The sequence below is a fragment of the Sphaerodactylus townsendi genome, linkage group LG04 (assembly GCF_021028975.2).
Source record: "Sphaerodactylus townsendi isolate TG3544 linkage group LG04, MPM_Stown_v2.3, whole genome shotgun sequence".
Classification (NCBI taxonomy): Eukaryota; Metazoa; Chordata; class Lepidosauria; order Squamata; family Sphaerodactylidae; genus Sphaerodactylus; species Sphaerodactylus townsendi.
In genome coordinates this window covers 102,059,438-102,081,700 of record NC_059428.1, presented here as the reverse complement: position 1 = coordinate 102,081,700, position 22,263 = coordinate 102,059,438, and the positions used below count along the sequence as shown (strand labels likewise).

Here is a 22,263-nt window from a genome sequence, read left to right as displayed (position 1 = left end):
CGGCCGGGGTTTCCCTCACCGTTCTAGTCTTAGAGCCTTTTTTTTTTTTCCTCCTCCCTCTTTCGCGCGAGGCGTCCTTTCGATCAGGTGACCCAGAGGTAGGGTAACAAGAGGAGGAGGGACGAGGGGGGGAGGATTGACGTCTCTCGGTCACGTGACATCGTCCTCCCAGGCGGTCGTCTCGCTCCGTTTCCCAGGCTCGGGTCTCAGCTGCGCGCGCCCTGCTCGTCTGGATCATGGCGGCTCGGAGTTGCCGGGGGCTGCTGTTGCTGTCGGCTGTTTTGCTGGGTGAGTGAGCTGGGTTAGGTGGGGGAAGGGCCTGACCGCTGGAGGAAAGGCCAGGCAGGGGGGTGCGCGCTTCCTTCCTCCTTATCCGCCCTCCCTTAGGCCGCTCCCCGGGCCCTGTGACGCGCTGGGGACTCCTTCTTACCTGGCCTCTGAGCCCCCACCCCGACCCCCCACACGAACCTGCCCAGAATCTCTGTCCAGGGCTGCAGTGCTCGGTACGCTTCCTCGGAAGCAAGCCCCATTGGGTAGGCATACTCAGGGTTCTGCTCCTGGGAGGTGGGTCGGTGCTTTTTCCTCCACGCAGCTGGGCCCGGGCTAGCTTGCCTCGGCGCACACGACTGCACATGGGAAGAGGCCCTTTCCCTTCTCCCCGCACCCGAAAAAGGTGGGCGAGGATCCGGGCGTGACTCCTGGGCAGTCCTTCCACCCTGCAGTGGCTGCGCCTGTGTGGGAGGTGATGGGCCGCTGGATAAGGTCTTTTTTTTTTACTTGCCCTGCAGCTGGGAATAGTATCCCCGAGTCTGTGTTCTCATTTAGATAGCAACACCCCCTCCTTCACACCGCCCCCCCCCTTAACTCGGTACCTTTGGTATACAATACAGCTGTTAACCATAAAGAATGTCTGCTAAAATGTGTGGTTTCACTTACTTCCTTTAATAGCTTAGTGCAAGGATAACTGTTGATGTCTATAGTAGTGAAAACTGTTCCATTCTCTTTTTCTCTCTGTTTGCTTACTCACTACAATTTCTTTCCAAAGCCTTGTGGGTGTTTTCTCTGGAGCCAGAGTGGGGGAAAAAAGGAAGTGACTGGCTTTTTCTTTCTCTGATTTTGCTGTAACATGGGATTGTTTCCTTTGTAGATTTGTGGTAATCTCTTTTGTGAACTGCGCACTCCACGGTGCCGGCTGCTTTCTAACCGAAACCTTTGGTTTCAGTTTTGTCTGAGCTGCATTTAGTGCCCTCCTTCCAAAATAACAGGCTATTGAATACTGAGTGTCCTGACTGTACTTTCTCTGGTAGCTCTGCAAATAACCCGTCTGCACGTTTGTTAGTATTTGCTTCATAGCAACTACAGGTATGAACAAATAAAGTAGCCTGGCTTGTTCTTTGGAAGCCTTGTGTGTTATATATTGGTGGCAGATATTTAAGTTGGTGGTGGATAGTGCTGTCAACTCAGCTAACTTATGGTGACTCCGTAGAGTTTTCAAGGCAGGAGACATTCGGAGGTTGTTATTGCCTGCCTCCATGTGGGCTGAGAGAGTTCTGAAAAAACTGTGACTGGCCCAAGGTCACCCAGCATGTGGAGTAGTGGAAAATCAAACCTGGTTCTCCAGATTAAAGGTACTTTACACTTACATAAGAAAGCACCCATGTCATAGCTGACAATTCCCACAGAGCTGTTTGGCACAAAAAGACTCTCTCTTGAGTATTGAGAGGGTACTTTGTACCTGTTGCAGAATCAGTGTCTTGAGGAAATGGCACCCAAGCAACAATATCCATAACTGTGACTCATCGTTTTCCGGCTTTTCCAGTACTTCCCTTACTTTTCTGAGTGTTGTATAGGGTGTGGCTATGTGAATTTCCAGGAATTGGATGGATAATAGATACAACCCCATTATTAATGAGTGCGGCTTCCTCTCCCCAAAGCTTTCACTTTTTCAGCTTTTTTATTGCTATGTTTCTTGACTGTTTTGTCAAGAACAGTCAGTGGCAGCAATGCTGCCACACTTTCCCAGCCCCCTCGAGGCAGAGCAAAAAACTAAATTTGTCATTTGAATACTGTGTCCTCTCTCTCCAGTGATGTAGTGTACACCTTCTCTGAATGCATGCTGCAAGTTTGATTGCATAAATGAAACTTGCAGTATTCTTTTTTTTTTGAAACTTGCAGTATTCTTAACAAAGCCTGTGTGGTGTGGGAACTGGATATAGTGAGTAAGTAAACACTGAATGTACTCGGGCTTAGTTATTACTTATGATTGTAACTCATTAATTTATCCTGACAGTTTATGTATGGTAGGCTTGGTGATGCTACTTTCAGAGGAAAGATGCATAATAACCTGGTGAAATCGGGTTATGTGAATGGGATAAATGAGAGGAGTCCTGAGGGGACCAGTGTGCATGCTGGAGTATAGTAGAAGCAAGGGGAGGAATCTGTGGCTCAGTAGTAGAGCTGCCCAAGCTCTGTGAGCTGTAGGGGAGGGGTATTCAAAATGAATGAAACATAAATCTGCTTGACATGCAGACTGTCTCAGGTTCAGTCCCTGGCATCTCCAGTTAAAGGATCAGATGGTAGGTGAAGAGTCACTGCTAGCTTGAGTAAACAATACTAATGGCTGAACAGCAGAATGATCTAGTATAAGGCAGCTTCATGTGTTTGTAGCTCAGAGTTGTAAAGTTACTCTACGCTGACTTAACCTGGCCTGATAGAAATCTGCCTGTTTGTTCCCTGATTCAACTGTGGATGTTTGTTTATACTGATGTGCTTGTTTCTAGAAAAGATGGCTTTCTTCAAGGTGAAAAGAAAACCCTCCAGTTTTATTAGAGGTCAGCCTTGGCAAGTTAGGCTGTAGTATTTGTGTCTTTCACAAACAAAGCACGGGTGTGTTATCTTTGAAAAGCTATGGCTGAGGTGAATCCAGGAGTTAGCTTGGTTAATAGTGTTATTCTGTTGAAACACAGATTAGGAAGATTCAAGGACAGAACAGTGTAAGGTAAGACCAGCAGATCACTAAATGTTTCTCACTTTATTCCTGCCTATAAGTGGCGAAGATGGAAGGTCCTTTTTTAAGTCTTGCTAATTGCATGTGCTTTTTAAAAAGTAGCCTTCAACCTGCATATTGCATAGAAAAGAGTTTGGCACTGGACTTTATTCTGGGTGTGGTACTTGCTTCTACTAGAAATATCACTTTGTTTTCCCTATGATACTTTAGGGTTGTTTTTTTCCTTTGTCCAAAGAAAGAAGTTTGGCTCATAAAAGGCAACATGACCTCCCATAAAGTGTAATCTTGCACTTATATTGTACCTTCCCGGCAAACACTGTGCCAGTTTGGTAATCTCATTTTTCATATTTCTTAGTACCCGTTAAGCATTGTGCCTTTGACCACTTTCTGTTGAAAAGCTCCCAATATCAATCTACTGTGGCAAAGTACAGGGAGCCCACTTACAGAAAGTGGACAAACACTTTGTTTTACTAGGTTTCAAGGATTACCAGAACTGGTGTAATCCCTATGTCTGTATTAGCAGAACCACTTTCAAAGCATTCCCTGAATATTCTGGTAGCAAAATCAGAAAGCCAACTTGTAAGAAGCTGACCCATTGTAATTTCTTTCTTTCTAAAGATGGTACATGGTAACATCTGAGTACTATTTACAAGGCCATAAGCAATCTTAAATTTTAATAAACAGAATTTCTGTGGTAAGCTTGCTGAGAAGCAGGTTATTCTTTGTCTAGCATAGGAAACTATAGGTGTTTCTTGTATTATAAAATTATAAACTACCAGTAGTTCAGTTCTAGGAAATACTATCATCAGAGTAGTCAGTATCACATCTGAATTTGTGGCAATGCTGGTTTTGCTTTTCAGGCATGAATTTATCTCACTGTTCATGAATCAGTGGCCTTCCTAGTGGACTAAATTAGAAGCGTAAATTTCAGGGGAATATAGCAATAAGATTGAGAAAAGGAAGGAACTGTGATCTTTGGTGATAAAATGGATATGTTTTTAACTGCCCTTAGTCACGAGGAAGCAAATATTGAAGCTGCTTAGCATAAATGCTGGGTTCAATTTTATTTTACAAGATCTTTTTGGAAAATTTGAACCATGAAGCATGGATGCCTTACAGATGACTTTCCACTGAATTTTACTTGGATGCTAGTGTGGCTTCTGTTTATCCATGAACCAAAATTGGCAGCTGAGGAAGAGCTGACCCAACATGAAATTTTGGCTGAAGCGGCTGTTTGCCGGGAAGTTGCAGTACATTCCTTGTGTGTGGCCTTCCTGGTCACGGAATTCTCAGTTCCAGAATGCATATTTAAATAATGCCCTTGATTCTTAGCTTAGCCTGACACTAATCTATTACATGGTGGGAAATATAATTCCTACTGTGACCTGTTTTGTCCTGCAGATGATCTTCACTTAGTTTATTTATTTATTGTATTTGTATACTGCCCTCCCCGAAGGCTCAGTTGACTAGAGATTCCCAATGACTGGGCTGGATACAGCTGTTTACAGCTGTGTCAGTCTAAAATAAATAAATTCTAAATAAAAGTAAAAGCCAACAGCACAAGCCACATAATGCCTTATTAGGACTAACCCAATGATGTATTTGTGCCAACTTTTGAGTTCAGCAAAGCTCTTCATCAGACCATCTACAATAAAGCGGGGGGGGGGGGGAGAGACCTGAAACCATATGCTGTCATGAAAATGTGTTAAAATCACCTGAAAAATCTACTTTTGCCTTTATTATTTTTAATATTTGACTTAATGAAGAGTTCTAGTGAACTCAGAAAGCTTGCACACTGTTAGGGTGGTCGTTTGGTTGGTCCTAATAATAGGTATTGCAATAGATTGTGTCCTAGGTAGCCAACCATTATTTTCCACTAGCCAGCCGTGAAGACCAATCCCACCATAATATGTTTGTATTAAGAAGACAATTCTTAGATTAATCAGACTGTACCAGAAGTCTGATTCTGCTGTGTGTAGTGGTAGTAGTTTAAACATGAATTACTAAGAATAATGATGCTGTAAAAGACAATCTGTGTGTTTGCCTCAGTTTGTAAATCATAAACCTGAAAAACATGAAGCAGTGATACCTTGTGTTGATCCTATACTTCATATACAATCGTCATACAGTGAATACTGGAAAACAAGTCTGGATATCATGGTACTGAAACTTAGGCGCACCGGTCTACCAGATCAGTGATATAAAACTGTATCTTTCTCAGGTTTGGGAAAATAGAAAGGTGAACACATTTTCCAGGTCAGATGGCTGATCTTTTTATAGTAAAAAGTAGCCACTGGTCATGTGTAACAACAGCTTGTTGCATATGAACTTTAGCTTTTTAGTGCCAGTGGCTTCCTTAAGCTTGTTCCAGTTTCAGATTTATGTCTTAAAGGTACCGTATATACTCGTGTATAAGTCGACCCGCATATAAGTCGAGGCACTTAATTTTACCACAAAAAACTGGGAAAACTTACTGACTCGCGTATAAGTCGAGGGTGGGAAATGCAGCAGCTACTGGTAAATTTCAAAAATAAAAATAGATACCAATAAAATGACATCAATTGAGGCATCAGTAGGTTAAATGTTTTTGAATATTTATTTCAAAGAAAAACAGTAAACTGGCTCTGTAAGTGGAAAAGAGGGTCAACAAGAACAATATGGTATCAACAGTAACTTTAAAAGTACAAAAACCTTAGCTCAATCAGCAACCAAGCTAAAACACAGGGAGTTAAAATCCTTCAAAACTGGATTCCTCATCATCATCTGTATGTCCAAATGTAACCCAACTTAGATTTTAAGAGGGATATTATCAGAAATGGAAAATCTACTATTAGCTTCTATTGTAAACAATGGGGGATGGGGCACCCTTTTGGGGATCAATAACTTTGGATCCCCTGACCCAAACTTCACCAAACCTGGCTGGTATCATGAAGCGACTCTCACAGTAGAGACCAGCCAGGTTCGAAATAGTTAATTCAGAAGAGTCCAAAGTTATGAACCCTCAAAGGGGTGGCCTCATCTGCCAATAACTCCCATTGAAAACAATGGGGAATGGGGGCACCTCCTTTGAAGGTCCATAACTTTTGACCCCCTGAACCAAACATTACCAAACATGGCTGGTATCATCAGGAGTGTCTTCTGAGGGTACCCTGAAATTTTGGTGTTGCTAGCATAAAAACTGCGCCCCCTGCTGGCCGGCAAAGTAAAAACACAAAAAAAAATTTAATGACCTGCATATAAGTCGAGGGGAGCTTTTTCAGCATTAAAAATGTGCTGAAAAATTCGACTTATACATGAGTATATACAGTAGCTATGTATTAGCAATTCAAAGTTCTGTATCAATTTCTTCCATTTTAGGGAAGCCTTTTAACATATGCTAGATTAAAGGGTTGGATTCTGGTAGAAGAACATGGTCTAGTTTCAGTAAAAACTGTCATGCACATTACAGTTTATAACCAGCTTTCCTGCAAAACTCTGCAGTGGACTTTGCTCCCATCTCTACATAATAAGTTATAACAACGTGCTCATACAGTGGTCTTGAATAACTGCCACTAGCTGGTGCTTGTCCTGGACAGTCCTGGGCTAGCCAGATCATCTCAGTTCTCAGAAGCTAAACAGAGTCAGTCCTGGTTAGTACTTGGAAGGCAGACCTCCAGGGAACACCAAGGCTGTGACCCAGAGGCAGGCAATAGTCAACCACCTCTGAACATCTCTTGACTTGAAAACCCCTCCAGGGGTTACCATTGACGGCGAAAAACAAAACAAACTGGTGCCTAGGGTTTTTTTTAAATCTGGGACTCATGTTTCTCTCCCAGCAATCCTGGGGCTTAAAACAGATCTTGTTTGTGATGTTAAGTTGCTCACTGTCGGTTAACTACCATAAATCCCAAACAACTGTGTTGTGCTGAATTGGGAATCATAGCTTTCTATCTCAAAGTAGCATCTTGAACATTATTTCACAGACCACTAGGCACCTAAATCTGACTATTCAGTAGCACTAAGGCAACCAATGAAAGATGTTTTGTTGATTTTTAAGGAGCTAATTTTTAAAAAAGTATACATCCCACAGGATCTCAGCAAAGGCCAGTAATATCTGCAAGTCCCATTCATTGTGAATTATAATAGAAGTTAAGGTATGTGAAAGGCATATATTTCTCATAGTTGGGAAGAAGACCCAGCAACATATAAACCACCTCTGATTTCACAATGCAGATTTTGTGTGTTCTCAAGTAACAGGATCCTTAGGGAAAATTAATATGCTCTCCTGCCTTAGTATTAATCTTGTTGGCTTATACTTGTTATCTTAATCTTGCCGTAGTTGTTAGGAAACTTGAGTTGGCAAATAGCACTCTGTTAAATTTACAATTGTAAATCTCATATGTCCCTCAAAGGGCCCAGAGCCCTTTGGGGGGTGGGGCAGCATATTAAATTTGATATATAAATAAAGTCCAGTAGTCTTCTGTTTCTCAACAAAATCCATTATTTTGACCAAACCAAGCAGCAGGCAGTAAAGTATAATTTCAGGTCCGGCAACCCTAATCATTCCCTTCCCTTTGCATCTTTTAGAATTTTGTTCTCCAGTGTTTCCTTGCCACACAAAATTTGATATATTCTGCCATTGTTTAAATGGAATATCATTTGCTAATATAGGTATTGTTTGAAACAAATAACATTTGGGGGAAGACATTTATGTTAATCTCAGGCATGCTCACCAGTAATGGTAGCTGGAGTTTATGCCACCTTGACAAACCTTTTTTGACTTAATTCTATGTTTTGATATAATTATCTTATATAATTGAGCAGCATGTTCCCAAGGACAAATCAGAGAAAGCGAGGGCTTGCCCAGAGGGGCAAGGACTACACTTCCCAGCAGCCTTTGCAAAGGCTGCCACTGTAGGGAACATGGCTGTCTTCATGTCTGCACTTTCCAAATAGGAGGGGGTGCTGTTGACAGTGACAACAGCTCCCCCTTCTCTTTGGAAAGTAGCTGCACTAAGCTAACTGTGATTGTACAAGATCCAGCAACATATAAACCACCTCTGCTGGCTCCAACAGGACTGAAAGAACTTGCAATTTAAGCCGTGTGTGCCTCAGACTGCAGCGACCATTCGGAAAAAGCAGTTAAAATGTGAAAAACATAGAACCCAGAGACAACTTCCTCTTCCCTTCTTGTCTCCAGTTGCCTGGAAAACTTTTATTTCTGAGGAGGTTCATGCACTAATTCCTTCAGTGCTGGCATGTTCGAAGCCTGCTTAAAGGCAGCTGTGCCAAGTACAACAGAACCAGTAACAACACACAACACCCAAAGACAACTTATTTTCCCTCTGCCTCTACTTACCTAGAAAGCTTTCACAGGAGGTGCCCGCACTAACTCGTTCAATACTGCTATTTTCAAAACCCAATTATGACTGATACGTACGTGATAGCTACATTTCTATACTACTATAAACAATGACGCGCCCCATAAGGCAGTTAACAGCAGACCAACAAGATGATGTCAGCTGATGGTGACCATGAAACAACTGATGGTCTACCAGAGGAAACGATATGAGTACCTTCGCACATTTTACACGATGGTGATATAGACAAGGAAATATTTGGTGCCAGCTTGAAAGTTTTGAATGCCCAGGGGCTGATGGGAATTGTACATCTGAAGCCCCAGAGTTGGACACCTCTGCTCTGCTTTGTTAGCAAAGCCATTTTTTCTCCAAAACGCTGACATCAGCAAACTGAATGAGAATGTTCATGATCTCTTAGAGCAGAGGTGTCCCACTCTGGGGCTTTAGATGTTCATGGACTACAATTCCCACCAGCCCCTGCTGGCATGGCCAGTTGGCCATGCTAGCAGGGGCTGATGGGAATTGTAGTTCATGGACATCTTAAGCGCCAGAGTTGTACACCCCTGTCTTAGAGGGCACATCGAGCACATACTTAAGCACTGATGCTGATGGTGGAGTCAGCACTGAACAATATTACCCAATAGAGTTCTTAAATGGATAAACTCTATCAGGTGTGACTTTAAATAAATTGAACTTGAAGGTTGCAGAGGAGGAGGAGGAGTAGTTTGGATTTATATCCCCCCTTTCTCTCCTGCAGGAGACTCAATGGGGCTTACAATCTCCTTGCCCTTCCCCCCTCACAACAAACACCCTGTGAGGTGGGTGGGGCTGAGAGAGCTGCAAAAAGCTGTGACTAGCCCAAGGTCACCCAGCTGGCGTGTGTGGGAGTGCACAGGCTAATCTAAATTCCCCAGATAAGCCTCCACAGCTCAAGTGGCAGAGCAGGGAATCAAACCCGGTTCCTCCAGATCAGAGTGCACCTTAGCCACTACGCCACACCAAGAGTTTGGATTTATACCCCCCCCCTTCTCTCCTGTAAGGGCACTCAAAGGGAGACTTACAAACTTATTTTCCTTCCTCTCCCCACAACAGACATCTTGTGAAGTAGATGGAGGTGGGGCTGAGAGAATTCTGAACTAACTGTGACTAGTCAGAGGTCCCCCAGGAGGAATGTAGGAGTGTGGAAACAAATTTGATTCACCCCAAAAGACTCCACCACTGAGGTGGAGGAGCGGGGAATCAAACCCAGCTCTCCAGATTAGAGTCCAGTGCTCTTAACCACTACACCACATTGTCTCTCATGATCATGCTTCCGCGAAACCTCAACACAGAACGAGGGCTGTGCAGTGGAACAAGGCTAATAGTGAAAGAACTAAAACGGAATTTGACTATTGTGGAAGTATTAACTACTTCAGCATCTGGTGAAATTATTTTTATTCTGTGAATTGAACTCGCGCTTACCAATACTGACCTTCCATTTATATTAAGATAAGAAAACAACAGTTCCCTGTAGAACTTGTTTTTACTATGACCATTAATAAATAACAAGATCAGACACTGCAGACAGTTGGTATCCACCTACCAGAGCCAGTTTTCAGCCATGGACAACTTTATGCTGTGTTGTCAGGAGCAGTTTCTCCAGGGATACAGTTCTGCCGGGGATATAAACAGCAGCTGTTTCCATCTCGCTGACCTCCCTTCTTCCTTCCCATTTCCTCTTTTCCATCCCTGACATGGTTGATTAGTATATTAGTGTAGGCGGGGATGGTTCTGTGTATCCATCCCTTGAATTTTAAGGGGTGCCAGAGTTGGCTTTTGGATTTTATTGGATGTTTTAACTAACAGGTGTAAGCCATCCTGAGCCATTTGAGAAAGTGGGGCCTAGAAACTGAATGAATGAATAAATGGCAAGCTACCCCATGTACACAGTCTGTCTAGAAAACATCATGATGTGACATCACCCCATGGGTCATTAATGACACGGTGCTTGCACAGGGGGCTATCCTTGTCTTTATCCTACAATTCATATTTGTCAACCCCACTTTTACTTCTCTTCTGAGATGTACAGGCCTGGACAGGGGTGGTGCATTTCAACAGAAAAATTGAAGCCCTGGCGGGAAAGAACCAGTTTACTTTCAGCCTACTTTTAAAATGCTTTAAATGGGCATTTCACTCAACCTAAAGTATGGCAACAGTCTTACATTTAGAAGAACATGCAGCATTATATTATGTTTATAGACAGTTTTTCTTAAAAAAAAACCTATGACTTATTTAGGGCCAAGATGCCTTCCTCAGCTCAGAGGAGAAGGACCACTCATGGTAAGTACCAGTGGTCATTCTCCCACTAAGCAGAGGATATCTTGTGGGACTACCAATAGCGGTGTCTCTAGAGAAAGGGTAGGTCATCACTGATCAGGTTCGTAAATGTGTTATAGAAATTTGTGGCCAAAGGCTGAACTGTGTCAATTTTGTAATACTTAACAAAGTGGAAATTGAAGACCAAATGGCCACTTTGCAGATTTCCTCAGCTGAAGCATCCTTGATGAGGGGTGCATTGGTTGCAGGTCTGCGTACTGAATGGGCTGTGATGCCCTCTGGAACAACTGTTTTGTGCCCTATATGCTTCTATGTTACAGGATTTGAGGCATTTACTAGTGGTATTCCCAGAAATATTCTTCCCCGGGTTCGGGGAGTGAGACATCAATGAACGTTGCCTCTGATCTGCAAATAGGTTGAATCCCAATTATGTAAGTCTTCAGAGCTCTTCTGACATCGAAAGTGAGCCACAGGACCTCCTTTGGATGCTTGTGTCAAGGGCAGAGCATGGGCAAGCAAATCTCCTGATGACTGTGGAGCCTAGAGTTGACCTGGGGTCAAAAGGAAGGCACAGCGTGCAGGATGACCTTATTAAAAACATGTCCTTGTCTTTATTAAAAACATAGAGGTTTGGACGAACGGACAAGGCACCCAGTTTAGAAACTCCACTAGCTACATGATCACAACCAGGAATATGGTCTTCATCCTGAGGAACTTCATAGTTACCAACTGAAGTTTGAGGAGAAGGTGTTAGTAAAAGCATCGAGGACTGCCTTGAACCTCCATGTTAAAAACCTGTGGATGGTAGGTTGGTCCGTAACCTTGGCCCCTTGGAGGAATTTGACAATGCGTTCTGGGCCATCCATCTAGGTGAGGGATTATGGTGGCAGTTGCTGCCATCTGCCTCTGAAGAGTTGCTGAATGACATCTCAGTGATGCCCGTCTTGTAGGAATCTTAGGATCTTAGGCATATTGGGTTGCTGCAGTGACTTGATCTTTTTTGCACCTTTCCCATTGCACAAATGCCTTCCATGTCATGTTGTAAATCCTGGTGGCGGATTTTCTCCTGGCTGCCAACATGACATTTGTGCCTCCCTCACTTATGCTGTCTCAGAGTAGACTCTGCCTTTCAATTTCCATGCGGCCAGATTTAGTCTGCCAGGATTGGGGTGGAGAAGTAATGATAAGAAAGGTAGTTTGAGCAAGAAAGAACGTTAGAGTTGCGTGGGCAATCTAACAAGCTGGTCCCCCCTATCTAGGCAGGAAAAGAACTGAGGGAATGGGTAGTCTCACACCATCAGGATGGAGAGAGAAAAATTACTTCCTGCCTTTCCTATTGGACGGTGAGAAAACACCCACAAGATTTCCTCTGTTCAGTGGGAGAATTGTGTTCTTCCACATCAGAATATAGTCCTGAATAAATATGAGAATTATCATTCCGTTTTACTTGCTGCCTTTGTCAAAACCATAATTTTGTGCATTATTGAACATGGTACTTTGATAGAAGAGCCTTTATAGTCATCGAACAACTGTCATCAAACTTTCAAACAGAAGAGGGGGAGCAGGGTGAGGTAGGCAATAAGACCCAGGTGGAGCATTCTACAACAAAGAAGGGTCTGGCATGTTTGAGTTCTGTGGCAGAGGAATATACAATCTACTACATCTTTTTATGAGACATAGTATAGCTTATTTTAATCTCATGGTTGCGTAATCTTTTGGGGCATTGTTCTTGTATGAACAGAAGGATAAATTAATGTGGCAGTCATTCAACTAGTCCAAGTGTATAATCAGGCCTTGATCTATCTGTATAGTACAGGGGTAGGGAACCTGCGGCTCTCCAGATGTTCAGGAACTACAATTCCCATCAGCCTCTAATTGGCCATGCTGACAGAGGCTGATGGGAATTGTAGTTCCTGAACATCTGGAGAGCCGCAGGTTCCCTACCCCTGGTATAGTATGATAGAAGCACAACCAGTTACTGAGTAGTGCAGCCTATTAAGGGCACTTGTGTTTTGCTCCCAGAGATGTATGTTACATATTTTATCCAGCTTTATGAGATGTACTATTTGTTCTCTGTTCACAGGATTTTTACAAGCATCTTCAGCATTTGAAGTTAGAGACGGTGGAAAAGTCTGCATATTAGCCAATTTCTCTGTAGAATTCACAGTGGACTATGACACAAAGAGTCAAAAACAGGTGAGACGGGAGCTGCTTCCAGGCCCAGTTTAAATGAATGCTGCTACCTATTAGCTTCGGGTTTGTCTCTGCCAGAGTCACTTTGGCAGGGCTATAGCATACTCCATGTAGCCAAGAGCCTAGCATTATGTTGGATTGGATCCAGGGTAGCATGAGCAGAGGTTTGCTTGTGGAAGGGATCTTGACTGTATCATTCAGAAGCTCTTTGTGCCCCATCCCCCCAAATCACTATTAGGGGTTAGGGGACCTATTGACATGCAGTGCAGCAGTTTTAAGCAGAAAAATGAAGTAGAAAATCCCCAGCTGCCAGGATATTTGTCTAAGGCAGGGGTGACCAACTCTAGTGCCCCGGATATTCATGGACTACAATTCCAAACAGCTCCTGCCAGCATGAACATCTGGGGCGCCAGAGTTGGATACCCCTCGTCTAAGGTGTAAAAAATTATTTGTGCCAGTTCCTTCTTCCTACTACAACTGCCTGTACTTGCCTACTGCTGTATGACATGAAGCTTAAGCCAGAGCTGGCTCTGGTTCATATTCTTAACTGTGGGCTATGTGGGTGAGTCTTGCACAAAATTTAGATGTGTACCTCTGATATGGAACGTATGGGCTCATCAGCCCAAAGCTCAGTGTGACTAGAGTACATTGGATAGCCTGCTGAAATTAGTTCAAAGTAAAACAGTATTTCCTCAGGTGTCTGCAGCTAAATTTTTATCACTGAATGTGGATTTGTGTTAGCTAGCCAGATACAGATATACCAAAACCATTTTCTGGCTGTACTATATTTAGTTAAAAATAAAACTGCTCCCTTTGCCCAAGGCTTGGGATAAGTACAGGTGCCATAAAACAAACAGTGATCTAAGCTGTTCCAGCCCTGCTTAATGAGCCAGCAGATGTCCTTTTTGCTTACAAAAGATGTTTTACAGTTTTAAGGGAAGGGGAAAGCTGAATAGCTGCCAGGGCCATCATCTCACAGTGCTCATGTCTGGCGAGCATTGTCACTCGGTAACTACTGCCTGGTGTAAAGTGTACCTGTCAGGGTCAGGAACAGAGTCTGTTTGATGTGTTTTGAATTGATTCAACACAACCCAGTTGTGTGGCAAATTTACCATTCAGGGGAGCTAAATTTCCCCTGGAAACTGCTTGCAATCCCCCCTCCCAGCAGGTGTCGAAGCAGTATAGTCACGCCAAAGCCCCACCGACAAATAACTTTTAAAGATGAAAGCTGAGGGGAAGAAAGGTTCAGCCACTTTCCTTCATGTGCTTAAGTCCCTCTGCGTTTATTGGCAGCAGCTTATGGTAGCAACCTGATTTGTGATATTTCAGTCTACCACCATTGTGAAGAAATGGCATATCCTAGAATAACATGTTTAACGAAGACAAGGTAAAGGTTGTCTGCACAAGTACCAGGTTGTTGCAGGCCCATGGGATAACGCCACATTGTGACATTTACTAGGCAGACTAGGTTTACATTGCCCTCCCCTGTCATCTACACTTTAGCCTAAACAAGCTGGGTAGATACTCATTTTATTGATCTCAGAAGGATGGAAGTCTGAATCAACCTTGTGCTGGCTATCTGAACCCTACGTCTGTCAGGATCGAACTCGCATTATGAACAGGTACATAACCCTGCTCTTAAGAGTTAACTGACACACAAAGACTTGGATTAGCCTTAACTAAATAAATGGTTGATTATTACACCTACCTTGTTCTATTGCTTTGTGAAGTTAAGAATGGCCTACTTGGGATTTCCAGACATCAACGACTCAGTCTTGCTTACCTTTAATGACTCAACAGTATCATATCCTCCAACGATTCCCTGGTTTCTCTAGGAAACCAGTCTCTTTCTACCTTGACAGCCCGTCTTGTTCATCTTAACTGCCTGATTTATTTTAGGGCAGCTGTACTCCCTAAAGGTATTAAGACAGACAGATGAATTAAGACAAGTATAAACATGTTTGCAATAGGTTTTACCTTTCAGTCGTAAAGCTAGCAAGGAATGTTTGCCTGAAGTGTAATGGGAAGGAAGGATCTCTGTTCTTTCCTCACTCCCATCTTCATTTGTGCTCTGGTTGCAAATTATTACCTCACAGCCACAATGAATGAAGGAAGACAATTTTTAGATTTTCCTTAGATCAGGATTAAGAAGCTTTTAGATATGATCTGATGTTGTGTTTACAACCTAGAAATCTGAATTGCTTCTTAAATACTGTAGCTTGAGGTGTCATCTTCTGACAGAGCCATCGCTGGTCCTGTCAGAAGAGCAGGGACCATGCAGTTGTATTGGGAAACAGCTTCAAGTTAGTAGGTAAGGCAGCACTGATTTACCTCATGTTGGAGGCTACGATACAAGTGGAATGGTGGCACCCCTGCACCATCATAAAAATGTTATTGACTCTGCCAGATAGATCACACTGAGAGTGCAGCTGGGTATCAGAAGTCTTTGCTAACCCAGTATGCCGATGTGGCTACCTTTGAGCAAACTTAACGGCAATCATGGCACCTTAAACTTCTTCGAGAAATGAGAAGAAAGTTTTGTTGTGTTTCATCTAAAAGACCTGCTGATTCTGAGCAGCTCCTTGAAGGCTTATGCAGAGTGCAAGGAAGTTCAGACTTGACAATTAAAAAGGAACTATTCTGTAGCTAAATTATCCTGTCTTCTAAATCCGATGTTCTGAACATACTTTTGCAAGGAGAACCATAGGTAACTTTCAGTAGAGATGCTTACTGAAGGGCATCTTTAAAGCCAAAGAAGATAATACTGTAAATCACGCATACCAACACCTGACTACAAAAGACTTGGATGTGCAGAAGAAAAGCACAAAGCTCATCTGCATGTTTGTTTCATATTTGTAACAGTTCTGATGGAATATAACTGCCTTTTAATATCTCTCTTAGAATGCCACCGTTGTACTTCCACATAATGCTACACAACTGAATAGTAGCACCTTCACGATTAAGCAAAGATAAAAATCCGATACTTACCGTTAAGGATTTGGCAGCGGACGGTCAGTAATGGACTTTGGAAATAATTCAGTTTTCTACAATGTCACAAATGTAACATTCAAATACAACCTTTCGGATCCCACCTATTTCCATGATCCAACTGAAAAAGGTGAGTAACCTTTAACATGAGACTGGAGTAATGGCATGTGGGTCAGCTTGTGTAAGATTCTGTGAAATCTCTCTAACCGTTCTACAACTGCGCACTTTTCTGTTTTAGGACTGCAAGTAGCAACTTTAAATCCCGATATTCAAGCCAAAATGAATACTGCATACACATGTTCACACAGCCACAGGATAAAGATGGCAAACGTGACCGTTCTTTTCAGGAACGTCACCCTTGAAGCATACCTTGCAAGCAACAACTTCAGCTATAATCGTAAGTCTTATCCTTAGATCATTTCTGGCAAGCAGAATCTTTGGCACATACTGCAACTAAGGCCGCAGTTCATGTTCCTAACATTTGAGTGGATTTGGGCTTAGGAGGCCTTTCAGCCCCCCTGATTTTATGGTGGCTGCTTTCCTTTCTTTCAGAAACGCACTGTAAAGAAGATCAAGTGCCGACAACTCCAACTCCTGGCCCTACAGCTCCAGTACCTACTGCTACGCCCACACCTTCTAAAAAACCAGATAGGGGACAATACAATGTGACTGGTCACAATGGCACTTGTTTGTTTGCTTCAATGGGCCTACAACTGAATCTTACTTACCATATAAACAATAAGGTACAGTTTACTTAATATCCCTAGTCCTTCATAGAACTAATGGGCCTCAGACCAGGCAGGTGGTTTTTATAAAAACAAAGTTGTCTCAGATCTCTGTCTACCCCCACCCCACACCCTCTTGGCTCTTAGCTCTCTGAAAAGTGCATAACATGAAGGAGACTTCCCAATTCATTGTGCAAAATAGTTTGGGGCTCAAAAAGAGGCTGTCTTCTGTATTGGTATTCATCCTGAGCATGGCTGAATTGTAAACAGTTAATCTCTTCCAGTTGATCCTTGTAGTAGTAATAAACTGTACCCCCAAAGCTTGTTGCTTTGCTAACTTCAGTTTCTGTTGCCTGTATCACGCCTAACCTCTAGTACAATCCCATGTCAGAGTAATTCTCATTTAGCCAGTCATTCCCTACTTAAATACATTGCTGCTTCAAACCTTCAACAGAAAGGCAATCTAAACAATCTGTTTCCATGTATACTCACTTATTTTTTTCTGTTTTGAAGACTCAATCAGGTGTGTTGAATATCCCTTTAAATACTACTTACAATGGGACCTGTGACAATGCCTCAGTTATACTGAATTTGTTTCCTGCGAAATCCTGGCTTAGTTTCCATTTTGTGCAGGTAAGCACAATTAGCAGAATGCTTTGTGAAGACTGTGGTCGGATCCAAAGCAGTAATGATTTTAGGTCTGGTTGTGAAATTGCGCTTTACAGGGTATTCCATGTGTAAACCCCAGTTTCATAAAAAGCTGTAAAACTCAATGTTCTCAAAAGCTTGCCTACGTATAAGTATATTTGCATGCTCAGATGTTTCTGCTGGTCACGTAAAGAGGCAAGGAACCACGCAAGGTACAGAATTGTTGTTAGTCCCTAGAAATTCTTCTGCCCTCTAACTTCGATTCAAGATTTCACCAGTGTTTACATGCTTTCATTTCTGTCTGTGAGAGGCTAAAATGCTTGCTTCGAACAGGAGGAAGGATAGTTTTGCTTGATTGCTTCCCTGTATTGCACCCACCTCAAGTGTGTGTCAGAATTCCATGGATTACTTTGAAGGAAGGGGAACATTAGCAGGGAAGGCAGCGTATGTGTTGCCCTTGTTGCTAAATAGCTGCTAGGCAGGCACAGTTGTGCTAGGCAGAAGTGACAGATCTGCACAGCTGGAACAGTCCTGCACTGGTAATAGCAAAGCTTTGTTTCATTAAATCTCCATGTCACAAAGCTACACTAGACAAGCTGATAAATGCTCCTTTCTATCAGATCCAGTAATAACTGATGTGTGTAAAAAGTGCTGTCAAATCACAGCTGGCTTACGGTAACCTCATAGGCAGGAGACATTCAGAGGTGGCAAGCCATTGCTTCTTCCACGTGGGCTAAGAGAGTTCTGAGAGAACTGTTAGTGCCCAAGGTCACCCAGCAGTCTTTATGTGGAGGAGTAGGGGATCGAACATGATTCCCCAGGTTGGAGTCTGGTGCTGTTAACATGCTGTACCACGCTGGCTTCCTGATTGGTACCCCTTAATTAAGTCAGTCGACCTTGGTTAATGTAGGCGTGGCTGTCCTAGCAGGTGCCAGATCATTATCATAGCCATGTGGCACTACTGTGGTTTTCTTCACCACAAACTTTTCCATCCTGATGAGGATATAGAGTGAACGTTCAGGTGGGATGCTTTCATTAGTGGAAAGCGACCAGCTTTCAGAGAACAGCCATACAGTATCAGTTTTCAGGTTGCAAAACTTATTTTTAAAACCCGAAGCATTTGCAGTGGCTGTGTGTGGGACCTCCCTTTTCCTCTTCAGAGCTTTATCTTTCCTGTGTGGTTTCTTCCAAGTTAAGCACTGTAGAATATTTTGATCATGAAATGGGCTTGTGGTACAAGTAAAGCAGCTTTTTGGGGGGGAAAACCCACTGAGCTTACTAATGAAGTCTGACCGAACAACAACTCTCTTTTTAAGAATGCAAGTATTGGCAAGTATTTTCTGAAAGGCATCAATATGAGCGTCCATCTACCTTCTTTAGGTAAGAATTTCTCTTTAGGTAAGAATTTCGTGTTTTTTAATGAGTAAAAGTAATAATCTGAGCAGATAGCTAAAAAAATGCAGATCTCTGTAAATTGCACAAGTTGCCTCTGAAGACTTTCTGCGTGATATTCTTTTGTGAGGTGTATCATCTGGTTGCTGCTGTGTGTTGAGCCCCCAAGCCAGTAAAGCACATGACCTTATAATGTTGTTGGATAGGCTGCGTGTTAGTGTAGAACAGTCTAGATTTTCTATAACAGCCAAATTGCTACTGGGAAAGGGCTTTATACTGATCGGAGACTGACTTCACTTGCAACCTTCTTCCCGCTACCATAAAACTTGTGCTACTAGACTAGAGCATTTGTTGGGAGGGCTGGCTATTTATTAATTAAATTTATATCCTGCCCTATCCCCGCAGGGAATGTGACTTGTTTAGGCTGAGCCAGGGCTGGGGGGTGGCTGCCTTGGCTGGCTAGCTTCCAGTGGCCACATCTGGAATGGGCTGGGTAGGTGCCTGGACTGGTGATCCCACCTCAGCTGTCTCGTGGACCTGACAAGTCCTTTCAAGGGGCTGGATGAAGCCCCTTGGCTGCTGCATGTTTGACTTTCCTTCTCTAAATTCTGTTCTATTTACATTTATTACCCTCCCTTTACTACAGTCTCAGGGCGGGTTGTCTGTATCTGTTTAACCTAATAGGGTTTTTTATTTTGTGCAGAACCTAACTTCAATGCAACCAATAACAGCCTGAGTGAATTAAAAGCTTCAGTTGGAAAATCTTTCAAGTGTGTTGCAGAGGAGAATATCAGAGTTTCAGACAATGCTTTTGTCAATGTATTCGATGTTCAGCTTCAGGCTTTCAAGTTTGACGGAAACAAATTTGGAGCAGGTGAGCTCTTTGAATGCCCACTAAAAACCTGTTTAATTATCTGGAGTAGCAGTGGTTAATGTGATAGGGTAGCCTGGTTGCATCCTGTTGTGTAGATGTCACATGTTCCAGTTAAATCTCCATAAAAGTTTGGCATGCTTCAGTGAAGTAGCCTAATGTTTTGAGGCTACTGAAGACACTATAAATATGATTTAGTTTACTCCTTGTCTAGGAGGTTGCTGTTAATATTTATTCACAATTACAGGAACCTAAAATACTTGTATTTCTATCATTAGTGAAGGCAGATTTGTTTTTTTCAAAAAACCAGACTAAAGCTGCTGAAGTTAGATATAATACATTTTGATGCACATTGATATAATACATTTTGATGCACAAGAGCTTTTGATGCGCAAGAGCTATTCTCAATACAGCACCCACACTTCTGAATAAAGAGCCAGTGTGAAACAAGAATAGCGACAGGCTCCAGAAAATACAGGGCCTAGTTCAGTCCTCAACCCAATTCCCCTCTAAAGAATGAATGTGGGGATCTCCTTGCTTGTGCAAAACTGCAAGCATGTAGTTTAGTTCTTTTGTATGCTATTGTGTCTGAAGTATGAGATTTCACAAAGCAGGAAAGGGATTGGAGAATTGGAAATAGTCAAGTAGAAGCCAGCTAAGTGGCCAGTAGAATAGCTTTTCTAAGTACACATGAAGTTGCCTTACAGTCAGATCGCTCGTCTCCCCAGGTTGGTGTCATCTACTTTTCTCTCAGATTTTTTCACATCAGCGACTGCCTGATCTTTTCCTAGAACTGGACCTTCTGCATGCCAGGCAGATGTTGTGCCGCAGAGCCTCACTTCTGCTAACGCCGTCTTTTGTTGTAAATGTTTTGCCTGGGTATTTGTAAAAAGGCAAGAATTTCCTTGAGGTTATTCATGAATTGATTTCACTGGGTGGGAAGGGATTGTGGAGTTGAAAAGTGTTGCAGGGTAGAACGGTGGTCATCCATGTGGTTATCTTTTCAACTTGGCCTAATCTCTTGTTGTTTTTTTGCTGTTATTCTAGCAGACTCCAACTGTCTAAACAAATCTCTTTTCTTTCAGTGGAAGAATGTCAGCTGGATGAAAATAACATGTTGATCCCCATCATAGTTGGTGCAGCTCTGGCTGGACTTGTCCTCATAGTCTTGATTGCATATTTAATTGGCAGAAAACGTAGCCACGCTGGCTATCAAACGATTTAACAATTTGCACTTAATGAAACCAGTGTGGAAGAACAGCAGTTGCAAGAAGCAGAAACACCTTGTACTCCCCCCTCGAAAAACAAGATGATGAGGGCGCACAATTTTTTCCCTTGCCAACTGCTTCTTGCAGTGTCTGCTTTACTAAATGTGAAATCCATCTTGTGGCATTTAACTATGCACCAAGAATAACTTCTATAATTCTGTTTAATTTTGCTAATGGGTTAAATATTTACCCACCTAGAAACAGGCTGAAGTTTAAGAATGCTCTTCTGAATTGGCATGGTTTTTAATGTCAACTACTTAAATGGGTGTGATGTAGTTAATTCACATTCGTTCACTTAAATTCAGATTAATTATATCTAACAAAAGGGAAACTTCCACTTTCTGGTACTACCATCCTGTGCTGAATTTAGTTGCTGCACTTCTGCAGTTAAGTGTAATGACTGACCAATCGAACTTAAAATTATTCCCACTTTGTCTCTACCTGGATATGTATCATTAATGCTTTAAATGCTGAGCCTGGTATATGCAAGGTGTGAAGGTAAATTGGCCAACTCTTAAGATATTTTGATCTGTCAGCTTCATAGGAGCTGGCCCTTTTTTACATAAAATGGGTGTTACTTTATTTTTTGTAAGTGAATTTCAGTCTCTTCTGTTGAAAGTTCAAAGATCCTCCTCTTGCACATGTGTACAATAGACTTTCTGCTAATTCTTGCTTTGACCTTGGCTGGGATTGTACACTACAAGGATCAGTTATGGATGCATTGCCTGTAACAATGCTAATAAAGACTTTTCTGTACATGTTTCGTCCTTGTTCTCTTGAGTTAATACAAGGTTCTTTTGCAACTACCTTTTTGAGCAGCTGAATGACTGCTCAACACGCATTAAACGTAACTTGTATAGTTGCCCTAAAAATTAACTCAGTTAAAATGCTTCAAGGTACTTTCTAGCCAACCCACAGGGGAAATGGTATATGTTTTAAAGTTTACAGGTAAGTGCTATGATCCAGTGCTTTGTGACACACTGAGGACATTTTTCCCTCCAAAAGATGATCAGTCTGTCCCCTCAGAAATTGAATAGCTCTTCATCAGCGTAGCATGTGAGTGACGGTATAAAGGAATACAAATTTTATCCCATCTTTACATTTTTATATGTATATAATTGGGCTTTCCTCTCTCTGTTCTAAAGACCTTCCGAGAAAGCTGTAGAATGTCACTGTATTTCCACACTCCTTGTCACAAATGATTTAGCATCAGAGGTTTTTGAATAGTTTAAAAAGGAATTAGAAAAAATGTATTAAAATGAAGTTGTTTGGAATTGTCGCAAAGAGAAAACAGGTAAGTTTTAAAGTCAAGCACTTATTTACAGTGATGTTGCCGTTTCAATTTACACAGTTACCAAATTTGGACACGTTTCTCAGTCCCTGGCAAGAGGTTCCAAGTAACTTAAATTTACAGAAAGCTTTAAATACTGTCAGTTAGGTCTGTGTACCTCCGGAAGCTAGAGTTGTTGAAATTCCTTCACCTCTATATAGCTTGAGACCATATGTTTACTCTATA

At 42.3% G+C, this 22,263-nt stretch overlaps 1 protein-coding gene across 1 annotated transcript; it reads left to right on the top strand.

The window, feature by feature from the left end:
* On the top strand, nt 1-21,503 carry LAMP1 (lysosomal associated membrane protein 1). Its single transcript, XM_048493754.1, is given in 9 exon segments — nt 1-288; nt 12,746-12,858; nt 15,757-15,973; nt 16,082-16,240; nt 16,396-16,586; nt 17,082-17,201; nt 18,533-18,596; nt 19,312-19,482; nt 20,565-21,503. Coding segments are annotated over 9 exon segments (1,227 nt in total). The 5' UTR covers nt 1-236; the 3' UTR covers nt 20,705-21,503.
* Nucleotides 21,504-22,263: the final 760 nt, after the last annotated feature.